Genomic DNA, 26,471 nt, shown 5'->3' with positions numbered 1-26,471 from the left:
GAGAAGGGAGAAGGAAGATGAAGAGAAGAGGGAGAGGGGAACAATAAAGGTAGAATGAGGAATAGTAAAAGGTAGGAGTGGGGAACAGTAAAAAGATCAAAATAATCCTAATTCTAGATTTAAAATAGTACCAGCCAGACATAGAGTGGACTGTAATAGTCCATTACACCCACTCGAACTTGAGGCTCAAATAGAACCTAATATATTGATTTTTTTTTTATTTAAGCTAACAAAGTAAGTAAAATGTAACATAATTTATCCTATTAGGACAAGAGTGAAACGACGTTTCCCAATAACTTGAGGACACTTTTACAACCAATAAAAAGGGTTGTGTTCAAGTAAGTTTATGTGAAAAAATGTTTCTTAATAAAATCCATATACATAGCACCTAATTCATCAACTTAAGTCAAAACTTAATATTCTTAGAATCCACGTGTCAAACGCCCCTTTAAGATATAACGAAAATATGATGGGTATGGTAAGTACATGGGCATTTGTACTTGAGATCTAAATATGTACAAAGATAGCAGAAAACTCAATGTGGACTAACTTGAGGAAAACTAAATACAAATACAAATACAACATTGAGTTTTTTTTCTCTTTTTTCTTTTTAGAGACCAATAATGATCATTATACAATACACATCAAATTCCCAACCTCTTGACACCACATTCTGAGCAGAACTTAGAAGTTTCTCTTAAATATGGAGCTCCACATTCATCACAGAACTTGGCTGGACTGGATGGCTGCACATGTACGAGTATATCAGATAAATGTTAACCGGATGGTACAAACTTAACTCACTTCCCCTCCAATCTGATATTATAGCACACAAATTAATATCAATCAATAAATCAAAGTGATATAAGATCAATAATAATTGATACGACCCCAACCACAGTTGTACTTTAGAAAATAAAATAGGGGAGGGTTGGAATTACCAGCCCATGATGCAAGCGCCCACCAACATGACCACCTGAAAGAGGTTGCAAGCAAGCCATGTGTTGTGACAACGTTGGAGAATGATGAGTATGGGAAATATCCTGTAACTGTGAAGGTTGACCACATTGATGATTGTGAGCAAAGTGGGAAGTATGTTGACTTTGGTGCATGGACTGATGATGATTCTGATGGATAGACTGAAATTGAGGCTGATGAGGCAGTTGTTGGATATGGTGTTTGCAGGGTGTCTGTTGCTGATTTAAGATCACGGACAAGAAAGAAAAGATAGTGTTTTAGTTGTTAGAACAAAAGAAGAAAGCACAATATATATATTACTTCCCTTTTGAGAAGATTTCTTAAACCCCCACCCACCCCGCCCCCTCCCCACGACCCCACTATTTCCTTGATTAAATGTTCTTGAAGCAAAGACATTAGATTTACATACGTACATACATATATATATATTCCCCTTTTTCAATGGGAGCTAAAAACTAGATTTTCGTCCATCCGCAAGCAACGATGAATGTTGTAAGAGGATTCATAGGTTAAACAGATAGGTTAATGATCACAAGATTGAGTGAGGATGAAATTCTTACTTCACCCGGAGAGCGGAATGCTTGACCACCAGTCAGAGTAGAAGAATTGTCACCGCTGGAAAATGTCTGAAAAGAATACATCAGGCATTATTTCTCCACCAACAATTCCATGAGGCATAATATGCTCTAACATTTTCATTTTTTAAATGGAGACAAAAATACTATGCTCTAACATTTGTAATTCAGTTCTACAGTATAAATATATATATATATGCATATCTAATTACACTTCATATATCAATCATCATTATCGACAAAATGCTAGGAAAAATTATATAACTTGATTGACACCAATTCGATAATACCATAGCTACAGCCATGATATACGGAATCATATAGAAAATTGCCTGCAAAATGCATTTACGAAAAATATTCCCATATAAAGATAGATCACATATAATGGAAAAAATTACTATGCCGCTTACATTCAAACTGGAAATGCTGGACACAGAATTTGCTGCAACTCGCCTATATTTATGCCTTGGTGAATAGAACTTGTAGTCCTGAGCAGATACAGCTACCTCACTGCGACCTGTTAATCGTCTAAACCTATACAATGGAGCAAAATTTAATCAATAATTATTGACCAAAAATGACAATAGAAATAAAATGATTTGCAACAATACCTATGAAACTTCAGGGCTTTTTAAGATCAGATTCAGTTGAAAGAATATACATACGTTTGCTTTGTCTTACAATCATCAACATCATTCGAGCAATAGAAGAAAAAGATTCTAGTTAAAATTTTGAGTTGCATCCAATCCGATAGAAATGATTTAATTGTTCATTTTCTCTAGTCCACCAGGACGTTAGAACTTGAAACAAAAAACAATTAATACTGAGCGAGAGAACTCTACGTACAGCATACTTCACTGCCATTGTCCTGGGTTCCTAACGTGGTTAAATGCTTAGATACGACAGCATCCATACAACGGTGGGCCTCATTTTCCACGATCATCTTAGGTCAACATTTTGAGAGTTACGCCATGCAAATTAATCGTATGGATTGATCAACCTCAGTTTGTCCAAAGAAAAAATTGTATAGTTTGTGTTTTTCTCCAAGAAAACCATAATTTTTTTCTTTTAAAAAAACTATCTTATAATAATATAATAATAATCTAGAATTAGTTATATAGTTTTGATATCAAGTATTTTTCTTCTAATCATTGAGAACTGTTTGCATACACAGATGAGTTACATTTTTTAGCATGATGGCATTAAGTTTCTGTATTTGGATATAAATAACAATCAATTTCCTATGAACATGGTCTCAAGTAAGCCCTTGCTTAACCCTTTCTTACTCGTAATTGGAACCCAGGCATAAGTATTTTTCCAGGCAAAAGAGCTGGTACAGTACAGCAAAAGAAAAAAAATTACGATCTATGCATTAAACGAATTCAGAGAAGAAAAACCGATAGAGATGAAATCAATGATAATGGAAAATTTTACACTAATGGGAAATTATGTCGACTATAAGATTTAACTTACCATTCAGCATCTTCAATCGACATTCTATTGGGTTTTTCAACAATGTCTAAACCATTAACAACCACAAAACGAACCCGCTTCTCTTCTTGAACTACCAGTTCTGGAAACCTAGTCCTTGTTTCAAGAGAAGTTGCAAGTTCTCTTCTCTTATATGTGCAAGGGCCTGTTAGCGACATGATGTTAATTACGATAGAAGAAGTATTTTAATTAAAATGACAAAATCTGTCTCTAAACAATTTCAAAGCAACTAGAAAACCTAGTTTCCTGGCTTGCCACTCAATAAAGAATCCACTTTACAGGTATCGCACACTTCACAACAAACAATGCAGTAGAGAAAGGGACTAAGATTAACAAGAGAAGGAAAAAATAACTTAGAGGCATGGGGAAGAGGGAAGACTGAAGACAGATCCCTCTCCTAAGGGGCTAGTTACAAAAGATTATCCAAATTGTTGTAAATCAACTTAGTTGGGTAATTACAAAAGAATTAGCAACAACTACTTGCATGGCTGATAGTTCACTTTTTACATCAACTCCATTTTTTCAAGACAACTAGGTTTTAAAAGACAGTCATCCAAATACCGTTTCTTCAACTTTTACTCTAAAATATAGGAAGTCATTTTGAGAGTAGTTCCCAAGCAAACCATATATTTCAAGAAAGTCTTCCATACTGATTTCCCCAGCAAAAATCTCCCACAAGGAACCAGTCATTAGAAAGAAAGATAGTGATAACCGTTGGGCATTGGCGCTAAGAATGTTATCTTGTTCATCAGAAACACTGATAAAAATTAAAATTGCGTACCTTTTTTGGGGAATTTCTGAGCCAGCTTTCTGTACAAACCCCCAGCTGCTTCAAGGGCTACCCCAATAGTTTTATCACGGATGCCACTCAAGGAAGCAAGCCTTATGTTTGCATCATTAACAAGTGTTTCATACATATTTGCAACATACATCAAGGGTAAGACAAATTTTGGATCCCCTTCATACTGGACTTCATTAGTCTTCCTCTTTGTCAATTTATCCTGTCCAGACTGAGAGATATAATCATTTTCAGACTCAGTCACTTCAAGAACATGATCACTAATAAAATGATCCACAATGATCTGCAGAAATCTTGCTCGTGCTCCTTCGATAGGTGAAATATCTGAACCAAGAACTCAGTTTACATCAATCAATAATCTGTCTAAACAAAAGTCCCATAAGGCTTAGCAGAGATTGAAATCCAGAACAATTCCTTTTCAGAAATGTGGACATTACCCTCTACAGTTAAAGAGTCATAAGACAACCTAGAAGACCCACTATTCTCAAGACTTGAGCGATCTTCTTCAACTCCCACAGTATGAATAGGTAAAGAGCTTCTGTAAGATTCGTGGATACAGTCCTAATAATAAAAATGGAAATTGGTCAAGATTCATGAAGTGGGTATCTACCCCATTAGATTTTGCTATAAAAATCAAAGGAAATGTAAGTAACACTCACAACAGCACTGGAATCTTGATCGTCGTCCAAGCGATCATCAGTGACAGCGTCGCGATCAACGTCGCTGATGGCTTCGATATCAGAAGGGCTTCCATTTGAAGTGTTGAGATCATGAAGAGTGCTACCGATGAAAGAATTGGGTGTTGGGAGATCGTAAGGTTGAACTGGAACTCTTGTAGTCATATCGGTGAAAGAAGAAGAAAGAGGAACTGAAGAAGCAAAACCATTGAGAGTAAAGATGATTGCCTGAGACAGGAAAGAGAAGAAGATGAGAAGAAGACATGGATTGAAGTGAAATTGGAAGAAGAAGAAGAAGAAGAAGAAGAAGAAGAAGAAGAGGGAGTTCCAAAAAGAGAAGAAATGTAATGAATTAAACGGCTATACCCGATGCTGAGACCGGAGCTGAGCTTCAGAGGCGACTGAAATGAGTACACACAGTTTGGAGACCTAACTCTCATATCCGCACCTCCTCCCAAACCAAAATAATAATAATAATAATAATAACAGTAACAAACAATGGTAGGGAAAATTATTGCCTTCGATAAAACGATCGAAGTAAAGTAAAGTGATAGAATACGTTTGAAGTATGTAATTAAGAATTTAAAAAGTATGGATGGTATTGAGCATATCTAGAGATAGAGCATGATCATCCAATAAGAGAGTCCATCATTTGGGCACATATGGTTTTCAAGGTCGAGGAAGTCTTTTATGACATATTGATGCACATATTGATGCAAGTAGAAGATCGTTATTCGGGTTAAGTTGGGTTGACCCAAATTTTTCAATCCTCCAACTTGAGAACCAACCAAATCCGAATAAAATCAAAATTTTCAACCCACATTTTAAACTAACCCAACCCATATAATATGTGTTGGGTAGATTAATCGGATTATTCTTATACCCCTAGCCTGAGTTAAAGAATTTCATTTTATTTTCTATCTTCTATTTACTTGTTATTGTTAGGATTGTTTTTAAATATAATAAAATCAACTAAAATATTTACAAATACAGCAAAATATTATAACAAATTTCATCTTCTCAGCAACTATTAAGATTAGTAAAAGAGGGATGGTTTGAAAGAGAAAGGTTGAGCATCAAGAAATCCTATTCAAATGAGTTATTGATTATCGAGTATTGAGTATCATGTATTTTATAGAAGTTACATTTGTGTTCTTTGTGTTTGACTGATTCTCTCTCTCTCCTTTTTTCTTTTTCTGTTTATCCAACATGGCTAGACAATTGATCATTGTTGCTTGAGATAGGTTTCCAAACCAAGTTATATGTTTATCATTTCATATTGAGACAACAAATAAAATTGTGAAAGAGAAGCTTATCGTTGTTCAACTTTCCATCTTAAAAAAGATAGTGTTTGGATGGTTAATATGTAGATATGGACATTGAATTTAACAGTTGACTAGTTCATCAATATTTTGTTTAAGGAGGTGAAAGACAATATGTAGGATGCAATAACGTTTGTTTTGAACAGCAAGATTGTAACCTTTTTGATGTAATACTAAAGAACTACTTTAGTATTGTTAAAAGTAGTTCTTTCTAAATAACTACTTCTGTTAAAAGTAGTTCTTTATGGTTAAGATAATTTTAGTCTTGTTATCTAAAACTACCACCGTAACTACTAGCTTTATAAATAATGGCACTCCCTTAGCTGGAGATCAATTTATTTATTAAAAAAAGACGAGCATTGTGGTAGTTCACACCAAATTGGTATACGAGCATTTATGCTTTTGGGACTTATGGCTATCCTATGAGAAGTATAGTCGGTGGTAGTTGAGCAGTGGTAGTTGAGCAGCCTGCTCAAAATCAAGAGGCGGAAGACACTTCCGTACTCTCTCCAAGAACCACTTCGAGACACTTGTTATCCATGGAAGCTTTGTTGGAGGGAATTGTGACACGTTGAATATGGTAATTTAGAGACTAGATGCTTTAAATCTACCTCCATTTTGCTAAGAAGATGAACTAAAAGTTGTACAACATTGGGAAAGACGAGGAAGAAGAGGTTTCAACAACAAAATCATTAAGAATCAAATCAAGAAATGCAAGAACAGACCTGAATTTCAAGATTGTCTCCAAGAACATGACAGTGAAGAAAATGGAAATAATGATTTTGACAGTGCAAGAAGATAAAGAAACAAAACTCACAGAAGAAGAGACAATAATCACATGAATATAAGATGAAGATTGACCTCCCAATTATGATGGTAACCGTAACCATAATATTGAAGCTTTTTTAGATTAGATTAAAAATATTGAAAAAATTTCAGCTAAATTGGAACACCAGAGCACGAGAAGGTTGGATAAGTTGCTTTGAAATTAAAAGGTGGAGCCTTGACATGGTGGAATCAGCTTGAAGTTAACCGCCAAAAACAAGGCAAGAGACAGATACATTCTTATGAGGAAATGAAGAAGTGGTTCTAGCCATCAAAGTATGAAGAAGCATTATATGCTCAATACATAGTACATTGTATGGTATAATATACTAGGATTAGGATGTGAGTAGGGATATTATATAAAAAAGTTTATATAAGATTAGACAGCAAAAAAAAATTAGTTAATTGATGAAACCATACACCAAATAAATCAAATCCGTCAATTAACTTGTCTTCGTAAATCCATTAAGCGAGGAATTAGTCGGTTAATCAATTGCTTTTGTTACGATTGCAAATTACTATGATTTTTCTCATTCTACACCATTTACCCTATCATCCTCCGTTGATCGTTTTATCATTTTATTCATTTTTTGAGCACTCCCTCCCACTCTCATGCTTCCCTTCTCCCCCCTCTCTCGCTTTCCCATAATTTTTTCTTAAAAAAGGAACTCACAGGCGTAGATCAAACCTTATATTCAATCTCTCTCTCTCCATTCTACGACTGTCCATGAGTCCCTCACCTTCTCTTAATTTTCATCAAAATTTTACATTAACACCAACTACTAATTTTTTTTTGGATCACATCCCAAGAATTGGCTCCCATGCTTCTTCATCGTCTAAGCACTATCTACAAATCCATCAAAATCTGTGAAGTTTGTGCCTACACCTACAATTTCATCCATAAACACATTGTAAGACTATTGTCATTTTCTTAAAACCAAAAAGTTGTATAGATTTTTATGATTACAAATTTAATTTTAATCATCTAAACAATATCTATTACAAATATTTGTTATCACTTTTTTTTCAAATAAAAAGATTATTTTGAAAACATAAATCTACAACGTCAAAATTTCAATTAGATTTCAAATCTAAAACAATCACTATTACTTTTTTTGAGATCCTACATTTTATGGTTTGGATATCAAATGAATAGTTCGCAAGATCAATTAGAAATATAAAGGGGTATTTTGATGATCTTTCAAATTTCATCTCCATTACTTAGAAAAATAGACACCACCATTGAGTTTTTATTACAATTCAACTCATTCCCATTACACATTAGTGAACACCAACAAAAGTGAATCTAGTTGTTTTTCTAGCCTATATACATTACACTGTAATCCAGGGGATACATGCTAAATCCCAAACGAATAGGTAACACATCTTGAGTTGCATCGAATAATACATTGCAGTAACACAAGACCAAAACGTAGCAGCGGCAATTTTTCTAAAATTGAAGTTATTTGGTTTAGGGATTTATGCAGTCGATAAACAACACATTATACAAGTGTTACTTATGTTGGAACCTTCATGTTTCTTGTTTACAGTTTTAGGGAAAGTAACACTATTCTCCATGCTTCCCTTCTGATTTTTTCTTAAAATCATGTGGAATGTGGAGATTTTTTAACATAGAGAATCAATGCATATCACCTAACCTTAATAGGTTTCATTCTGCCACATCTTTATTGTGCAGCTTGCAGCTTCCTGCTCCTTCCAACACCAATATGGCAGCCATCAACACGAATGCCTTCTACAATTGATGTGCCAAAATAAGCTCTCCCCCAAATCAACCACCTGAGAAATCCAAAGAAACATACGCTAGGAAATCGTTCATCACGTGACTTTAACAGTAAAACAGATGTATACATGACATAATAAATCTAACAAATATTCAAAAGATCAGAACGGCGTAAACTTCTTCATGTACCCAAGCTATACTGTGTTTTGTTCCCTATGCTAGGGCTCCTGACAGTGGATAAAGAACAGACATGAAACAGTAACCAAACTCTGAAGCTTTTGCAAAGACATCATTAAGTCAAGCATTACTATGGTATTGTGGCAGATCTCAGTTGTTGCTTCATCACAACTTAAATGAATGGATGCGCCAAAAATCACTGTACAGAACTGAAGATTGCACTGACAAGCAGTTTGCTCTACAAATTGAAAAGGGGAAGCACCTTCAAAATGCCTAACTGATGTGTTACAAATTAAAAAGGGGAAGCACCTTCGATATGTGTTAGGTACTTAAAGCACCTAGGAGAACCACACCCTAACAGCCAGTTGTTGGGATAAGAGAGCCCAACTTTAAGTACCACATGGGTCATCCCATTTTAACCAATGTGGGACAAAGGCATCTCATACTACCTTAGTTCCTAACAATACCCTATCCTTGAAAAGTCGACCTACCGGCTACTACTCCAATGGTACTTCACTTAACCACACCCAATCAAAACCCTCCACTGGTTTCACTCCAAAATGTCGAGAATTGGCTCTAATGCCATTGTTAGGTACTTAAGCACCTTGGAGAACCACACCCCATAAGCTAGTTGTTGGGGTGGGAGAACCAAGTCACTTAAGTACCACATTGGTAATCACATTTTAACCAATGTGGAAAAAAGGCATCCCATACTACCTTGGTTCCTAACGATGCTATAAACCTATGTAACCTTCGTAAGTGATAAGTAGAATTCACTCCCTCCACAATGCTGTAACAAACTATGTCAAGAAATAGAAATAGGAACAAGTGAACAACCGCATAAGAGTAATTATAGAGTTTATGAAAGATAAATAAAATACCCTACTTCAAGGGATATATAAATTTTAGAATATAAATGCCACAGAGACGCATCCCCTTATTCATGAAGGAGATAAGTAAAATACCCTACTTCAAGGGATATATAAATTTTAGAATATACATACCACAGAGACGCGTCCACTTATTCATGAAGGAAACTATCATTCAAAGGGAAAAAAAGCCACCGAGTTTTCACTCAAGTAAGAAGGAGGAGGAGATAAAAGCATCTTTCATGCCACCCAATCAACTAGGAATTAAAAAAGTTTGTCCAGTTGCTAACCATATTAGTAGTAGAATGGCTATAAAAATTCAATAGAATTCCAACTACAACAGGATACAAGAATATTACCGTTACCAAAAGGGGTCCTATAATCATATACAAGAATCCCCCTACACAGACTTGAAAGACCTTCGTATTTTTCTGATGGTCCAACGGATGAAAGGCTGTACAATAATCCACCCAATCACAGACTAAGGCCCCATGGTACTCGTGTCAAATCTATTCAATTCTGTACAGTTTCAATACCGGAAATACTTCAATTCTGAATCTGTGAAATGTTTTATAGATTTGATTGTCTAGCCCGAACCCTTAAGTTAGGTTGTCGATTTCAGATGGGGATTTTGGTTCATTGACTTTGTCTGTTTGGTTAAAGATTTTGTTGTAGTTTTGCTTTTCAATTTTATCCCGTGTTGACATGTAAGTTTCAAAGAGTTGACCAAAGACCTACCCCACTTACGTTCATGCTCATAGCCAACCAATCTAAAGAACCAAACAAGGGAAGAGAGAGGTCCTGCATCTGTGAGCAAACAGGTAACCAATGAAAATGATCGGTGGCTTCACTGGAGTGGTAATCGCCATACATTTAAGGAAGAAGATAACTGAGGTTTCCTCCTTCGAATCACGTCATTGGTGGACTTGGTGTATACGTAGAATTGAGAATAGGAGATCATCAGAGGAACGTTGAGTTTCATAGGAATTTTGCCACACTAGGAAGATTTGTTGGCAAAAATCATAACCACTCATGAGAACTCCAAATAAGAAAATGCTCACGAACAATTGGAAAGAACCAAGGATGCATTTCAGAGAGTTTCTGTAGGATCAGGTTTAAGATTTTAAATAATCTCCATAAGAACCTACAGTCCAGTCCTCAATGGAGGAAAGAATAGACCACCCCCGCAGGGAAAGAAAGAACAGCAGATAAAAATTGGATCCTGTCAGAACCTCCAGTCCCATGAGGAGAGGCAGCTTTTCTTAATAATTTCACCCATTCCATAGGTGACCATATGCTCACGGTGCTGAACATCAAATTTCAAATATAAACAAGCATGAAAGAGTCAAGTTAACACCTTGCTCATAGTAAGCCATGCTGAGCGTCAAACTTAAATGAATATGCTTCCATCAGCAAAATAACAGATAGGAATTTTAAGTAGAATGATTCCATTCCATGGAAATCCATATACCGTGCCACTGGAATCCTCTTTGGACCTGGAAACCGGCATGCCAAATTAGTTGACAGAAGACATGCAGGACATCATGCATAGTAATCACATTAATCTCGTATAAAAGGCTATCACTTTCAACAGTTGCATACATGGATCTCATAGCTAAGAGGATGAGGAAGATTGTGGTGTGGCTAACATTTATACAAGATTGGCGATTACTGAAGCGCATGACATGATGAGATTTTTCTTCAGATATCATTTAGAGACTAGAAGGCTGTACCTTATCAAACGGAAAATTTTGTATAAGAGGAAGAGCTTACAAAATCGATGTCCGATGTATCACACATGGCCTGCCTTCCCATCAAACAGGGAACCCATTTGAATGGTGGGTTGCTCGAGTCATCATAACTCTGAGTTCTGACTAAATATCACATAAGCTTGCAACTAGAATACAAACTCAGCTTCCAGAAAAACAAAGATGATCGGATTGGATCTCCTCTTCAAGTTTTTAGACTGGGAACTGCATGGCTGCACTTTCTGTAATTAAACCCATCCCTTGCATTTCATTCTTCAATTCAATGGCTTCATCCAACTGTCCACGCTTGCAATACTCTCTCAGTAGACAGATACATAAAACCTCCTCGGGAAGTATGCCCTTCTTAATCATCTCATTAAAAAACTTCCTTGCTTGACGCAGCTCACCACATTTTGAAAATCCCGCAACCAAGGAAGTATAAAAATGCAAATCAAACTCAATAGCTAATTCTGTCATCCTGCTAATAAAAACCAAAGCTTCCTGAAGATTTCCATGCTTCAAGTTTCCATCAATTAGAGCAGTGAAAGCTGTTATATCTGGGGTCATACCCCTACATTGCATTTCATCAAACAACTTATTGGCGGATTTAATGCAATTGGTTTTACTAAGACCATCAATGAGGGAAGTATAAACTGCAACATTAGGTTGTAAACCAAGACTGAACATTCTACAAAAATAATCAACTGCCAGTTCAACGATACCAGCTTTGCACAAACCATCAATTAGTACACAGTATGTTACTACAGTAGCCTCAACACCTACATCCTGCATCTCCTGAAAAAGATTTATTGCATCAGAGCTTTTTCCAGCCTTAAAATAAGCATCTATAATTGTCGTGTATATAACAGGATTTGCACTAATACCCCGACTTTTCATTTCTTTAAGAATAAGTTTAGTTTCTTCAAGTTTGCTTTGACTACAGAGACCCCAAATAACGCTGCCATAGAGTATTAAATCCGGTTTGATGTTACATTCTTTCATTTGCTTCAATATTTTCATTGCATCCTCCATTCTCTCAGCCTTGATATAGCCATGAACCAATGCAGTGTAAACCTGCTGGTTGGGAGATATTCCATCTTTCAGCATAGATCTAAATACTTCTTCTGCTTCTATCATTCTTCCATCTTCACAAAGGCCATCCACTAGAGCAGTATAAGTGACTATATTTAATTTAACTCCTGCTTGCAACATATCGTTCAACAACTTCCATGCTTCTGTTAAATTACCTGCCTTACAATTGGCATCAATCAGAGAAGTGTAAGTGAATTCATTAGGTAAAAGACCAGCCCTTTTCATATCAACAAAAAGTTTGACGGCACCTTGCATCATTCCCTCCTTGCAAAATGCATCAATCAATGTGCTGTAGGTTACAACATTTGGTTTTAACCCATTGTTCTTCATCTCAGAGAAATACTCAAAAGCTCGAGGCATCTTCTCAAACTTGCAATAACAGTTGATTAACCCATTATAGGTAATTATATCAGGAACACAACCTACATCCTTCATTTCATTAAAAAAAGACACAGCTTCTTCTAATGAACCAACCTTGCCATAGCCATCAATCAAAGAATTATATGTGACAACATCTGGAGAAAGGCCCATCTCCCTCATCTGCACAAACAAACGTCTAGCATTTTCCAAATCCCCTTCTTTGCACAAGTAATCTATCATTACATTGTAGGTAAAAACTGAAGGAGCAATCCCAGCTCCAATCATGTCATTGAAAAACTTCCTCACCAACTGGCCATTACCTGACTTTGATAATCTATGCAAAAGAAAATTGCAAGAGCGTGCTTTGGGAAGAGTTCTGAAGTTCCTCATTCTAGAGAAACATTCGTTAGCTTCCTCAAGCAGACCCAACTCTACGAAAACACTAAATAAAACGTCAAAGACCCCTGATCCTGACACACAAATATTCCTAGTCGACCATAACATATCAAATATATTACAAACTGGAAAACCCATGTCGATGCGGTTCTTCATAATCACTTCTTTAACAGTATCATGAGCATCTGTATACATTCTCGCACGAAACACCAAGTGAACTATAATGCAGTAAGACTCGGTGGTATGGCGAAACCCAACCTGGCTTCCAGCCCATTTGAAGAACTTAAGAGCTAATTTGGGATCTTCTTTCAATCCAACTAAAATCCTAGAGACCCAAATGGGAGCTAGTGCTGAATCAAATAAAACAACAATCTTAGGATCATTCCAGAGATCTTGTTGTATGATTTTACGAAGGGAACCAATGTCTAAAAATTCAATAGAATTATTTGCATTCGAATAACTAACAAAAGGGAGGCGAAATATACAAAGAAAGCTAGTGAACCAGAAAAAAGGACGAGAAATGCGATAAGCATTTATGGATGTTAAAGATGATGAGGGATTAAATACATTGAAAGAAAGGGAATCCGGATGCGAAGAATTAGAAGATAGAGAGATTACTCGAAAAGAAGCTCTGCGACTAACATGGAAAAGAGTGCGAAAGAAGAGTAACATCGCTGAGAGGAGTGAAGGAAAGGCAAGAAGAAGAAGTTCAACGGAAAGCTTCATCATCTTCTTTAAAGCAAGGGATGCTCATGTTAAAACTAATACAATACCAAGTCGTAAGGTTTTTAGGGTTTATGGGCATAGATGGCTAAAACGGACCGCTGTGATTCGACTCGAATCGAACCGGCGGTTTCTGAATATACCAAGAATGTCCCCGAACATCCATATATTAGCGAACTGTATCTCTTTTCTTTTAGTATTTTAAATCACTTTTAATCATTTAGGGTCATCGGGGAATGGTTGATTTATTATAGAAAGTTAATGTTATGATAATCTTATTATTTTCATATTATGATAGTGTGTATTAGAGGGAATGATTATTATAGATAGTGCTTTGATAATATACGTTTGGAGAAAAGTTACGATAGATAGTGTTATAATAATATGTGTTTGATAGAATGATTATAATAGGTAGTGTAACGATAGTATGCATTCAAAAAAGGATTATAATAATAGTGTTGTTATATTTTTTTTAATATACATCCAATAAATCAATTTAATTGTTTATTTTAATAAATCATATTAAAAAGTAATTTCAACCCAAATAATCCTTTTTCAAAAAAGTAAAAATTTTCCCTATCTTTAAGTTTTCTTGTGCTAAAAAAGATAGCATTCATTTGGACACTATTTGTTTTCCACTTTTTATTAAAATTATTTTTTTATAAATTTTTATAATATTTATTAAATCTAATGTTTATTTTCCCCTCAAACTTTCAACGTTAAATAAAATTACAATTTCCAGTTAAATTCTAATTTTAAAGAAGAAAACGATCATTTGAATTTTTCTTTTTTTCTTTTCTTTTTTATAATTTCTCAAATTTTGGTTCAGTAAAACAATACTTAAAAATAATAACAAATTATCGAAGTTTGTGTATGTAAATAACTGTTATCAACTTAATTTTAATTTTAAAAGATAAATAAAAATTCTGAGTTAGTTTTTGTCATTTTTTAAAGTAAGTCATGTTCCTACCAAAATGTAAAAATAATAATAATTACAAGTTTTTAAAAATTATATTTTTCTTCGAAATTCAACTTAACTTTTTTAAATATTTGTAAACTAGGTAACTATTTAATAAAAAAAAGTTCATAAACTAAATTTTTATAAAAGAAACAACGATTATTTATATGAAATGGTTAAAAAAATTAAAAATACTAATATTTTAAAATACAATATCGAGTTAAAAACCTAAAACTAAAAATTTAATATTTTTCAAAGAAGAAAAATTAAAATCGTATATATATTAAATCCTCTAATCAATTCCCCTATCATGCTAAGGGGCGACAAGAAGAATAGCAAATCTAAAGTTTACTTTGATAAATGGCAATTTTATTTTTAAATTGTCAAAATAGCAAAACAGTTAATTTCCACATAATAAATGGGATAACTATGCCTTAAATGCTCCTACCTACTTTACACTATAGACTCCTAAATACAATAGTAAAACAAACCACAAATACCTGTAATTAATACATACTATGCACTCTCTTCAATTTTCTAATTTTCCCTCCAAAAAAAATAAACCATCTTATGTAAAGGCTTTCAATTTGTTCTTCCGTTTTTTAAAGGCTTTCCGGTGCATTTCCACCGTAGCTTTCTCTTCCGTTTTTCCACCGTCGCTTTTCCACCGTTTGCACCACCCAAAGTATCGGTGAGTTGTTTCATTTCACGCTTCTGTTCCTTCTTCAACTTTTGGATTTTTCCTCTGTTTTCTGCATGTATCGGTAAAAAATACCGAGTTCTCAAATTTTTTTCAAATTTTCTCCGGTTCTAACATTTTTCAAATTTTCAAATGGCTTTCCACTCGTATTTATTTTTCACTCGCATCGTCACTTTCCACCTTCTGTTTTTAGTACAAATTTTCGTTTCCCTTAATTCTGGTTGATTGTCTTCCGGTGAACCTTCTATTTTCGTTTCCCTTAATTCCGGTTGGTTGGCAAAATTAAAGATAGATCACAAACATGATTTTAGGGAGGGTTAGAATTTGATTCTAAACTCAAGTATTTCCATTATATTTGCCATAATTTTAGGAAATGGTTGGAATTTGAATTTGAATTTTACTTTAGATTTGAAATTTGAATCTTTTAAATGATTTTTCGTTACTTTTTTAATGTTTTTGTTAATAGTTAATTATTGTATCATATTTATCATTATTTCAGGAAGTATTCATTGCATTAAAATTTTAGGACGTATTCATTGCGTTAATAACTAAAGTTTGAATATATAATTATTGAATGTAAAAATCGGAATAATTAGGGGATATTGAAACCAATTGAATATGTTTAGGGATCCTTGAAAGAATATAATAATTTTTTTTTATTTATAAGTGGGTGTGTTCACAAATACACTATAATCGGATATGTGATATTTTATTTGATTTTTCGATCTCCTTAAATATACTGTATTTGACTCTGGACAGTTCTCATTCGTTGATGGGGTAATTTTCAGACAAAAAAAGTAGGAAACTATTTCAAACAGTTAGTTTTGCCATAAATAAAAAAAATAACAATTTGCTATTTTTATAATTTCCATTCTTATATTTGTCAATTTCCACGAATTCTCCTTATGCTAACTTGCGGTCCAAATAAGGAGCCCACTCCAATACTCCATAAACCCAGTAAAATATTGGATAACAAATAGAAAAATAGTAAATCTCAAAAGTAATTTGATTTATAGTAAAATTGACTGTTGAATAATTTTTAAATTTTTATTTTTTGCTCGAGTATATCTCTTATAAAGGATAATTACTCACATACAGATATAGTGTATTTTTACAGGTAAAAAAAACCAGGCAAAATACGACATAGTACGAATACAATGTATTTGTAAACACGTTCACTTTTGTTAAATCTTAACTATATCAAAAAATATTCCCTTGCTGCAAAAGATTGCACCAACATATATGGCTTTAGTCTCAACAAAATTTACGAATTATTAGGATTTAAATCGATTAATTCACTATTTTTAGATTTCATATTATTTATCAAAACTTTATTAAATAATACATATTACATATTTTTAATAACAATTTGAATCTGCATTTTATATCATCCCTTAGATCGTCAATTTGAATTCAAATTTTATCTCGTATCTCTAAGATAATATCAAAGATAAATTCAATTATTTTGCATTCTTTATTCTTCAAACTATTTATTAAAAAATAGACATAAATAATATATAATACATATTTAATATTTATTAACCTTTTGAGTTTAGAAATATATATCTCAACCTAAAATCATTAGTTTTAATTCAAATTCTATACCTTAATTTTAAATATAAATTTCACACTTTAATCTTAAATTTAAGTTAGATTATCATCCCTAAAATAAGGCTAAAGATAACAAATTTCATCTATAACATTTTCATCCCTAAATTATGCTGATTTAACAATAATTTCATAGATAATACATGATACATAATTGTTATTTTGAATTCAAATTTTATATATTATCCTTAGAATGATGCTACAAATAACGATTTGATTGGATGATTCAAATGCTAAAAATAACTATTCAAATTTATTAGTTTTAATTTGGTTTGGCAATCTCCAAATTTATTAATTTATTAACAAAGAATTAATAAATTCAATTTAATCCAAAATATATATTTCTTTGAGCTTCTTAGAAATATTTTTATGGTTAGTAAATAAATATATTTCATTAACTTATTTAAAAATATGTGTTTGAAAAATATAAAGGAAAGTATAATTTTGAACATATTCAATTTGTTCAATTTGTTTTATTGTTTTTTTTTTTAATTTAACAAAATCAATTTATTGATTAAATTAGTCGGGTTTGATTGCCTTGATTTTATATAGAGTTACAGTGTATTTGCAGATACAATATTATTCTTTTTATATTATATCTATAATATTTGATAGAATGTATAGCATATGTTGTATAACATATTTTGAACTCAAAATTTATACATTATCCCTAGAATGATGCTACGGATAACGATTTGATTGGATGATTCAAATGCTAAAAATAAAACTAAATTTGTCATTTAATTATCCAAAGTGAATCTCCTATTTTGTCATTCCTCTTATCAGTCTTAGATTAAATTTGAGGATCCACAGTTTTGAAAGAAGAATTGTCGACCAGCATAGGGGCCTTCTAACCCCGTGTTGTTGGCTAAGTCCTCGTGACGAAACCTTGTGAAGGATGAGTTGCTGAGCTGCCTTGTAATTTAATTTCCATCAAGTAATTGGTAGAATTTTTTAGAGACGACTCAAGTATTGACGAAATCCATGGCAGATAGGAAAGATATTATAGAAAATTGCTCAACACAGTCCTACATATAAGGGACTAAAAATTATGCTTCAATTTATAAGGAACGTTTTACCTTGCAATGCTCCAGTTTGGTAAGGTATGGGCTTAATTGAAATCTTTGTTGCTTATTATAAAGAAAGATAAGTCAAATGTACATGATAGATTTATGTTGTCCAGTTCAAAATTTTGTGTTGGTAAATTTGGTGATGAAATACATAAGATATCATTTTGTTGTTTTGGAATTAATACACTATAATTGTACATGAATAAGTGTAATTTAATGCTAAATGCCAATGTCATTACTTCATTTCAAATTCAAATTAAACTTAATTAATCTTATTTGGATGTTTGTTCGTGTGCACACAATTTGAGTCTTTTCTAAAATGGAAGATCAAGAACGATTTGTTTTGTTGGATTGACAGTTCTAAGATTTTTTTTTAAATAATGTAGTTTATAAAAATATTATCAAAAATAGGGCCAATCGAAAAGAATTGTTAAAAATGGGGTAGTGAAGTCGTGTACCCGATACACGACTTCGTAGTGAAGTCGTGTACCCGGTACACGACTTCACCAAAATCGTGGGTCGCGTACACGATTTGGGTCGGCGTCGTGAACGGGGGCCACGACAAATGACTGGAGTCGTGTACGCGGTACACGACTTCTGACTGGAGTCGTATACCACGTACACGTTTTTCTGACACGTGGCAGTCAACAGTCAGGTTGACTGCCAGTTTGTCGGCTAGCGGGGAAATCGTGTACCACGTACACGTTTTCCGTACTGCAGACTGACAAATGGCAGTCAACAGTAACGTTGACTGCCAATTTGTCTGGTAGTGCGGAAGTCGTGTACACCGTACACGACTTCCTTCACGTGAACTTCCACGTGTCGTTCATGCAGGAAGTCGTGTCCCACTTACACGACTTCCCCGCCTATAAAAACCCCCCACCCGATTTCATTTCTTCATCCTTCATTCCATTCTCAACAAATTTCCCTCTCCTCTCTTCCTTTTCTTCACTATCTTCCGAAACTTTGCTCCATTTTCCTCTTCTCCTTTACTCCTCAACTATCTTCTCTACCTTTCTTCTCCATCCATCTCCATCAAAGTGTGAGGTAAGTTTTATTATGTTTTATATATTTATTTATTAGTTATATATTATTTTTAGATATTTATATATTTGTATTTATTTGTTATATATTGATTTTAGGTTGTTGTATATTTTTAGAATATTATTGGAATAATTATTATTAATTATGTATTGTTATTAGGTTGTTATATATATATTTTTCTTTATTAGTTGTATATTATTTTTAGGTTGTTATATATTTTAGGAATATTATTGAAATAGTTATGTATTGTTTTTAGTTTGTTATATATTAAATAGTTATTATTATGTTGTTTTTATGTTGTTATAATAATAATAATAATAGTAATATATTAATAATAATAATAATAACAACAATTATTAAAATGATAATAATAATAATAATAATAATAATAATAATAATAATATAAATAATAATAATAATAATAATAATAATAATAATAATAATAATACTTTTCAAAAATAATAATAATATAAATAATAATAATAATAATAATAATGTATAATAATAATCATAATAATAATAATTATTATTATTACGGTAATAGTAATAATAATAATATTAATAAAAAAAATAAATAATAATAATAATATATCATAATAATAATAATAATAATAAATATATAATAATAATAATAAGAATAAATAATAATAATAATATATAATAATAATAATGATAATAATAATAATGATAATAATAATAATAATAATAATAACAACAACAATTACAATAATAATAATAGTAATAATAATAATAATAATTATAATAATAATAATAATAATAAAAAATAATTACAATAATAATAATAATAGTAATAATAATAGTAATAATAACAACAACAATTACAATAATAATAATAATAATAATAATAATATATAAATAATAATAATAATAATAATTATTATTATTATTATAATAATTATTATTATAATAATAATAATTATTATTATTATAATAATTATTATTATAATAATAATTATTACGGTAATAGTAATAGTAATAATAATAATAATAAAAATAAATAATAATAATAACAATTACAATAATAATAATAATAATAAATAATAATAATAATAATAAGAATAATAATAAATAATAATAATAATAATATAATAATAATAATGATAATGATAATAATAATAATGATAATCATAATAATACTAATAATAATAATAATAATAATAATAAATAATAAAAATAACAATTACAATAATAATAATAATAATAAATAATAATAATAATAATAAGAATAATAATAAATAATAATAATAATATAATAATAATAATAATGATAATGATAATAATAATAATGATAATCATAATAATACTAATAATACTAATAATAATAATAATAATAATAATAATAATAATAATAATAATAATAATAATGTATAATAATAATCATAATTATAATAATAATTATTATTATAATAATAATAATAATTATAATAATTATTATTATTATTATAATAATTATTACGGTAGTAATAATAATAATAATAATAATAAATAATAATAATAATAATATATAATAATATAAATAATAATAATAATGTATAATAATAATCATAATTATAATAATAATAATTATAATAATTATTATTATTATTATTACGGTAATGTAACAATAATAATAAGTATAAGTATAAGTATAATAATAATAATAATAATAATAATAATAATAATAATAATAATAATAATAATAATAATAATAATAATAATAATAATAATAATAATAATAATAATAATAATAATAATAATAATAATAATAATAATAATAATAATAATAATAATAATTACAATACTAATTACAATACTAATAATAATAACAATAACAGTAATGGAAGGTCTGATGGAGTTATTCATATTGAACAGCTAATTAAATATGTCGTTGCGACCTGAAGATTTAGTTATTCTTGAACCTGGTAATCACGGAGATAGTGATATAGATGTAGAAATTGACGAACTATTTGGTAATGAAGAAAATATGGAAGAAGAGAATGAAAGGATCCCTTCTGAGATATTTACACAGATAGATTGGGATATTACGAATTCTGTTTGTGAACAAAGGTCTACGTTGGCAAATAGGGATGAATTTGTAGACACATCATGTTTGATTCAGAAGGGAATGTTATTTGACTGCAAGGAAGATCTTCAATTAGCCGTAAAAAAGTACTGTGTCACCCAACACTACGAAATTGTTGTAGTCGAATCCAACCAAAATATTTTGTCTGTTCGATGCAAACAATGGAGTAATGGTTGCAACTGGAGGTTACGTGGAAGTAGGCGTAAAAGCCACGGATTGTTTGAGATCAGTCGACTGGAAGGAGAGCACTCATGTCTGTACTCAAACCTAACACAAGATCACTCACAACTAGATTCTAATTTTATGAGTATTGAAATTCAAAACATAGTTAGAGCTAATCCTAGTGTTACTATGTCGGTGCTCATGGAAATGATAAAACAACAGTATGGTTACACGGTTAAATACAGACGGGTGTGGCAAGCGAAGAGGAAAGCTTTGGTTGCTGTTTTCGGTGATTGGGACAAATCGTACAATGAGCTCCCGTACTGGTTGAGTGTCGTTGTACATTATAATCCAGGAACTCGAGTTGATTGGATTTTTCTTCCATCTGATGTACCTGGGACAACCATATTTGGACGCATTTTCTGGGCATTTGGTCCTGCAATAGAAGGGTTCAAATATTGTAGGCCATTAATTCAAATCGACGGAACCCATTTGTATGGAAAGTATAAAGGCAAAATGTTAACTGCCCTATCTATCGATGCAAATGGTCATATATTTCCTCTTGCATTTGCTATTGTGGAAGGGGAAAACGCGTCCAGTTGGTCATGGTTTCTTTATGCATTGCGCCAGTACGTCACTGATCGAGATGGCATTTGCTTGATCTCCGACAGGCATAGGGGCATTCTTTCTGCCATTAATAATGAGGAGATAGGTTGGAGTGAACCACGAGCATTCCATCGATATTGTCTTCGTCATGTTGCTAGCAACTTCAATAATAAATACAAATCGAAGCAACTAAAAGATTTGGTGTTTAGGGCAGGTAATCAACACCAAAGGCGCAAATTTATAAGAAACATGAAAGAAATAAAACAACTGAACCCAGAGTGTCTTGAATTCTTTGAAGATATTGATCTACAAAAATGGACACAGTCTCACGATAATGGGTATTGATATGGGTGGATGACAAGCAACGCAGCTGAATGTATGAATGGGGTATTTAAAGGAGCTCGTATGTTACCCATGACATCTTTGGTTAGATTAACATTTTATCGCACAATTCTGTATTTTGAACGCCGAAGAGCTGAGATAAGTGAAGCAGTTGACCGTGGCGAAGTTTATACAGAATATGTGATGAAAAAGCTAAAAAGATGGGAAACATGGGCTTCTGCACATTCAGTGACATCCATTGATAGAGAAACCCAGACGTTTGAGGTTCACACGGGTATGAGTATGATTTCTCCATATAAAGGCCAGCACACACAGGTAGTGAGTTTGATGGAAGGGACCTGTTCGTGCAACAAGTGGCAATCTTTTAAGATACCATGCTCCCATGTAATTGCAGTTTGTAATTACATGCACTTGACGTATGCAGCATACATTGATGAATGCTACTTGTTGTCGAACTTCAAACAATGTTATGCCGGTCGATTCCATCCAATCCAACACCCAGATTATTGGCCTGAGTTGTCATTCACCGAAGTTCGCCCAAATGCAGACTTACTTAAAGGACCCGGTCGACCAAGAACAACAAGGATCCATAATGAAATGGATTGGAAAGAGTCTGGTCAATCACTCAGATGCACTATCTGTAAAGTCGAAGGACACAACAGACGTACCTGTCCTCAACGTGCATCTTCTTCTTCAAGACACTAATTTTATGATGTATTATAGGATTTTATGATGTAATTGTTTGATGATGCAATTGTTTGATGTAAATGCTTCTATGTAATTTCAGAAAGCTTTAATGAACTACTTCTGTATTTTTATATATACATTTGGGTATACTTTCATAATAAATGTAAATTAGGGTTTAATGTATACTTTTGTTTTACTCCAATTACATAATGGTCTTGCTTTTCTTCTTCGTGTAATTAATGACATTATTTTTTATATTATTTGCAGAATGGATCCTGGTCCAGTTGATGATAGTCATCTATATCTACAGGCGACCCATAGATCACAGAGCATATGGGATACCTCCTCCACCGTCGTGTTGAGTTGTCGGAGGAGAGAGGCAGCGTCTCAGCGCACCATCCCCTTCCACCAGCGTATTGCACCCTACTTAGAGGCTGCTGGATTCCTCGGGGTTTCCCAGGTTGGGTTCATGCAGTTAGATTGGCATTTAATTACTGCATTGGTCGAGCGTTGGAGACCAGAGACCCACACATTTCATATGCCATGTGGGGAGTGCACGATCACCCTGCAGGATGTTGCAGTACAGTTGGGGTTGCCAGTGGATGGGGAGCCTCTAACAGGATCATTAAGGTATAATTGGATGCTTATCTGCAATGATTACTTGGGAGTCGTACCGCCTGACATGAAAGATCAGCGACTGAGTCTTCCGTGGTTGGCAGAACAGTTCGAAGAATTGCCACCAGATGCTGATATTGTGAGCGTTCAGAGATATGCTCGTGCCTACATCATGCAGTTGATTGGGGACTTTCTTTTCGCTGATAAGTCAAACACCCTGGTCCACTGTATGTTTCTTCAATTCTTATTTGATTTTGACCAGGCTGGTACGTATGCGTGGGGCGCTGCGACTCTCGCATGGTTATATAGGGAACTCTGTCGAGCGAGTAATGCACAGTCCTTAGAGATCGCTGGCCCATTGATGTTGCTACAAGTATGGGCATACGACAGATTCTCCATTATAGCTCCACAGAGAACGTTGCAGCATTCAGATGGTCGACCTTTGAGTTTCAGGTACTATTTAATATATATGTTGTTTTTTTAATAGAATTTGCACTATCTATAATTTATTAATTGTTTATTTCACAAATTAGATGGAGCGGTGTTCAAGCTGCATCTGAACAGTCAGGGAATATGTTGCTCATATATCGATGGACATTTGATCGGCTGAGTCAATCTCAGGTTAAATATTAACCAAATGTTCTATAATTTTATTTTTTGTTGACTACTGACGATTGTTTTTTGAATAGATTAATTGGACACCATACACGCCCGACATTATGGCATCGCTTCCTGTTAGATGTCAGAGTGGTCAAGCGGTTTGGACTTACGTGGGTCCATTGATTTGTTTCCATCTGGTCGAGAAACATCAACCAGATCGCGTATCGCGATAGTTTAATATGTTGCAAACGCCACCAGCGATTAGCTACACAGATTAGAGGTTGCATCAAATAGATTTAAGGGGTAAACATGATCAAGATTGGCGTCGGATTCATGCGGAACATATCGGAGTGTGGAATTCGCGATATGATTTTCGGGTTGAAGCACCCACTACAAGCGAACCGACGGTATCAGAGAACTATTTTGTTTGGTATAGGTCGATTACCAGACGCTTTATCACCCAAGAGGGCGCTTTCTATCATTGCATGGTAAGGATTTAATATGCTTTGTTTTATACATTTAATCAAAATAAAACAATAATTTGGTTTGTATTACTTGCAATCTTTCAGTATGATTTTGTTGACGAAGTACAAACTTTCTCCGTGGAACACGATATAGAAGCTTTAGGGCAAATATGTGATAGAACCACAGAGCGCGTAGATCACATTATTCAACAGACTCGACGACTTACTGTTGCTGACACAGATCGTAGACGCATGCGACGTAGACGACGACGGAAAGGCGATGATGTCGTAGAGGGTGATGAGGATAATTAAAAGTTTGTAAATTAATTTTGAATTCTTGTTAATTTCAATTAAAAATGTATAAGACATTGTTAATTAATTTTTTAAATGTCTAACCTTTTTATAAGTATGGTAGTTTTTTACTGAGAAATTTGACTATAAACTCTTGAAAACTTACACATTTAGTACACAAACAATTTATCTCGATTCAATTGAAATTTATAACATATCGTTTACACCGAAATTATATTAAAATCTTCATAAAGGAAACTAACACAAGTATTTGCTAAACATAATTTGAGTTGTCATCCAATAATAATTCTAATTCTAATTCTAATTCTAATAATAATAATAATAATATTGATAAAAATAATAATAACATAATAATAATAATAACAATAATAATAATAATAATAATAATAATAATAATAATTACAATAAAAATAATAATAATATATACTAATAATGATAATAATAATAATAATAACAACACTAAACATAATAATAATAGTAGTAGTAATAATAATAATAATAATAATAATAATAATAATAATAATAATAATAATAATAATAATAATAATAATAATAATAAAAATAACAACATAATATTAAATTAAAACAAATACACGACTTCTTGCCACGTTGGACGGGACTTGGACGGTCAACAAGTCCAAGCTGATGTGGAAGTCGTGTACCCCATACACGACTTCCATGCAAGTCGTGTATGAGGTATACGAATTCATAGTAAATCGTGTACCTCATACACGATTTCCTTCCAAATTTCCAGATTCACTCTATTTTTGACAATATTTTGCCCCATCACCCTATTTTTGCAATTTCTTTTCATCTCACCCTATTTTTGTCAATAATTTCAAAAAAAAAAACCATATTTCTTAAAATAACCCCAGTTCTAAAGAAAGTGTTATATCCTACTTTTTAAAGTTTATTCTCAATAATAGTTTTGTAACGAACTTCTTACGCGTTAAAGCTATTTTTCTCCTTCCATGTAGACTAAATGTTCGTGACCCATTTGCCTACCTCAATAAAAGGTATTTTGCAATTTGCACTAATAAATTGGCTTTATTCTTAACATTTGTCAAACTTCTTTTTCTTTTAAATACACTAGGTTTTACAAAATAATGCTATTTCTTCTTTATACAAGTCAATTTGTGGGGCAAGGTATTTAGGGCCGGGGTGTTGATCATATTGAAAATGGTTTCCCAATTTCTATGAATTTTTATTTGACCAAACACATTTTTTTTAGGATACTTGGGAACTAATAGCATTTTTACAATTATTGGGGACTAATAGTTATTTTAAAGATTGTCTTGTAGGTTTTTTCTAACTTAAATTGAGTTTATTTGGAAAATATTATGTTTTTGCATAGTTAATATATTTTCTAAGAGTAATTGTTTGTATTCTTTAAATATTTTTGTTTTGCTTTTGTTATCTGTGTATATCTTACCATTTGAATACATTA

At 32.4% G+C, this 26,471-nt stretch overlaps 2 protein-coding genes across 9 annotated transcripts; both read right to left on the bottom strand.

Annotated features, from left to right (window-relative positions):
* Nucleotides 1-434: 434 nt before the first annotated feature.
* Nucleotides 435-5,042, bottom strand: LOC103504040 (uncharacterized protein At2g02148). 3 transcript variants are annotated; one of them, XM_008468467.3, is made up of 9 exons: nt 4,887-5,042; nt 4,503-4,748; nt 4,281-4,404; nt 3,826-4,167; nt 3,027-3,189; nt 1,964-2,087; nt 1,539-1,604; nt 942-1,196; nt 435-746 (listed from the first exon to the last, which is right to left on the bottom strand). In XM_008468467.3, the coding sequence occupies exons 2-9, from the start codon at nt 4,683-4,685 to the stop codon at nt 645-647; spliced, it is 1,359 nt and encodes a 452-aa protein (XP_008466689.1). In that variant the 5' UTR covers nt 4,686-4,748; nt 4,887-5,042; the 3' UTR covers nt 435-644. The 3 variants fall into 3 exon arrangements, with proteins under 3 accessions (XP_008466689.1, XP_008466691.1, XP_008466709.1); XM_008468469.3 differs by having other exon boundaries at nt 942-1,190; XM_008468487.3 differs by having other exon boundaries at nt 671-816.
* Nucleotides 5,043-8,100: 3,058 nt separating this feature from the next.
* On the bottom strand, nt 8,101-13,827 carry LOC103503999 (putative pentatricopeptide repeat-containing protein At2g02150). 6 transcript variants are annotated; one of them, XM_008468438.3, is made up of 3 exons: nt 11,188-13,827; nt 9,590-10,950; nt 8,101-8,464 (listed from the first exon to the last, which is right to left on the bottom strand). In XM_008468438.3, exon 1 carries the CDS (start codon nt 13,777-13,779, stop codon nt 11,416-11,418), a length of 2,364 nt encoding a protein of 787 aa, XP_008466660.1. In that variant the 5' UTR covers nt 13,780-13,827; the 3' UTR covers nt 8,101-8,464; nt 9,590-10,950; nt 11,188-11,415. The 6 variants fall into 6 exon arrangements, with proteins under 6 accessions (XP_008466660.1, XP_008466646.1, XP_008466653.1 ...); XM_008468424.3 differs by having other exon boundaries at nt 11,228-13,827; XM_008468431.3 differs by having other exon boundaries at nt 9,814-10,950; nt 11,228-13,827.
* Between the last annotated feature and the right edge of the window lie 12,644 nt (nt 13,828-26,471).

The sequence above is a fragment of the Cucumis melo genome, chromosome 9, assembly GCF_025177605.1.
Source record: "Cucumis melo cultivar AY chromosome 9, USDA_Cmelo_AY_1.0, whole genome shotgun sequence".
NCBI classification, from domain to species: Eukaryota; Viridiplantae; Streptophyta; class Magnoliopsida; order Cucurbitales; family Cucurbitaceae; genus Cucumis; species Cucumis melo.
This window is presented reverse-complemented; position numbering and strand designations above follow the sequence as displayed.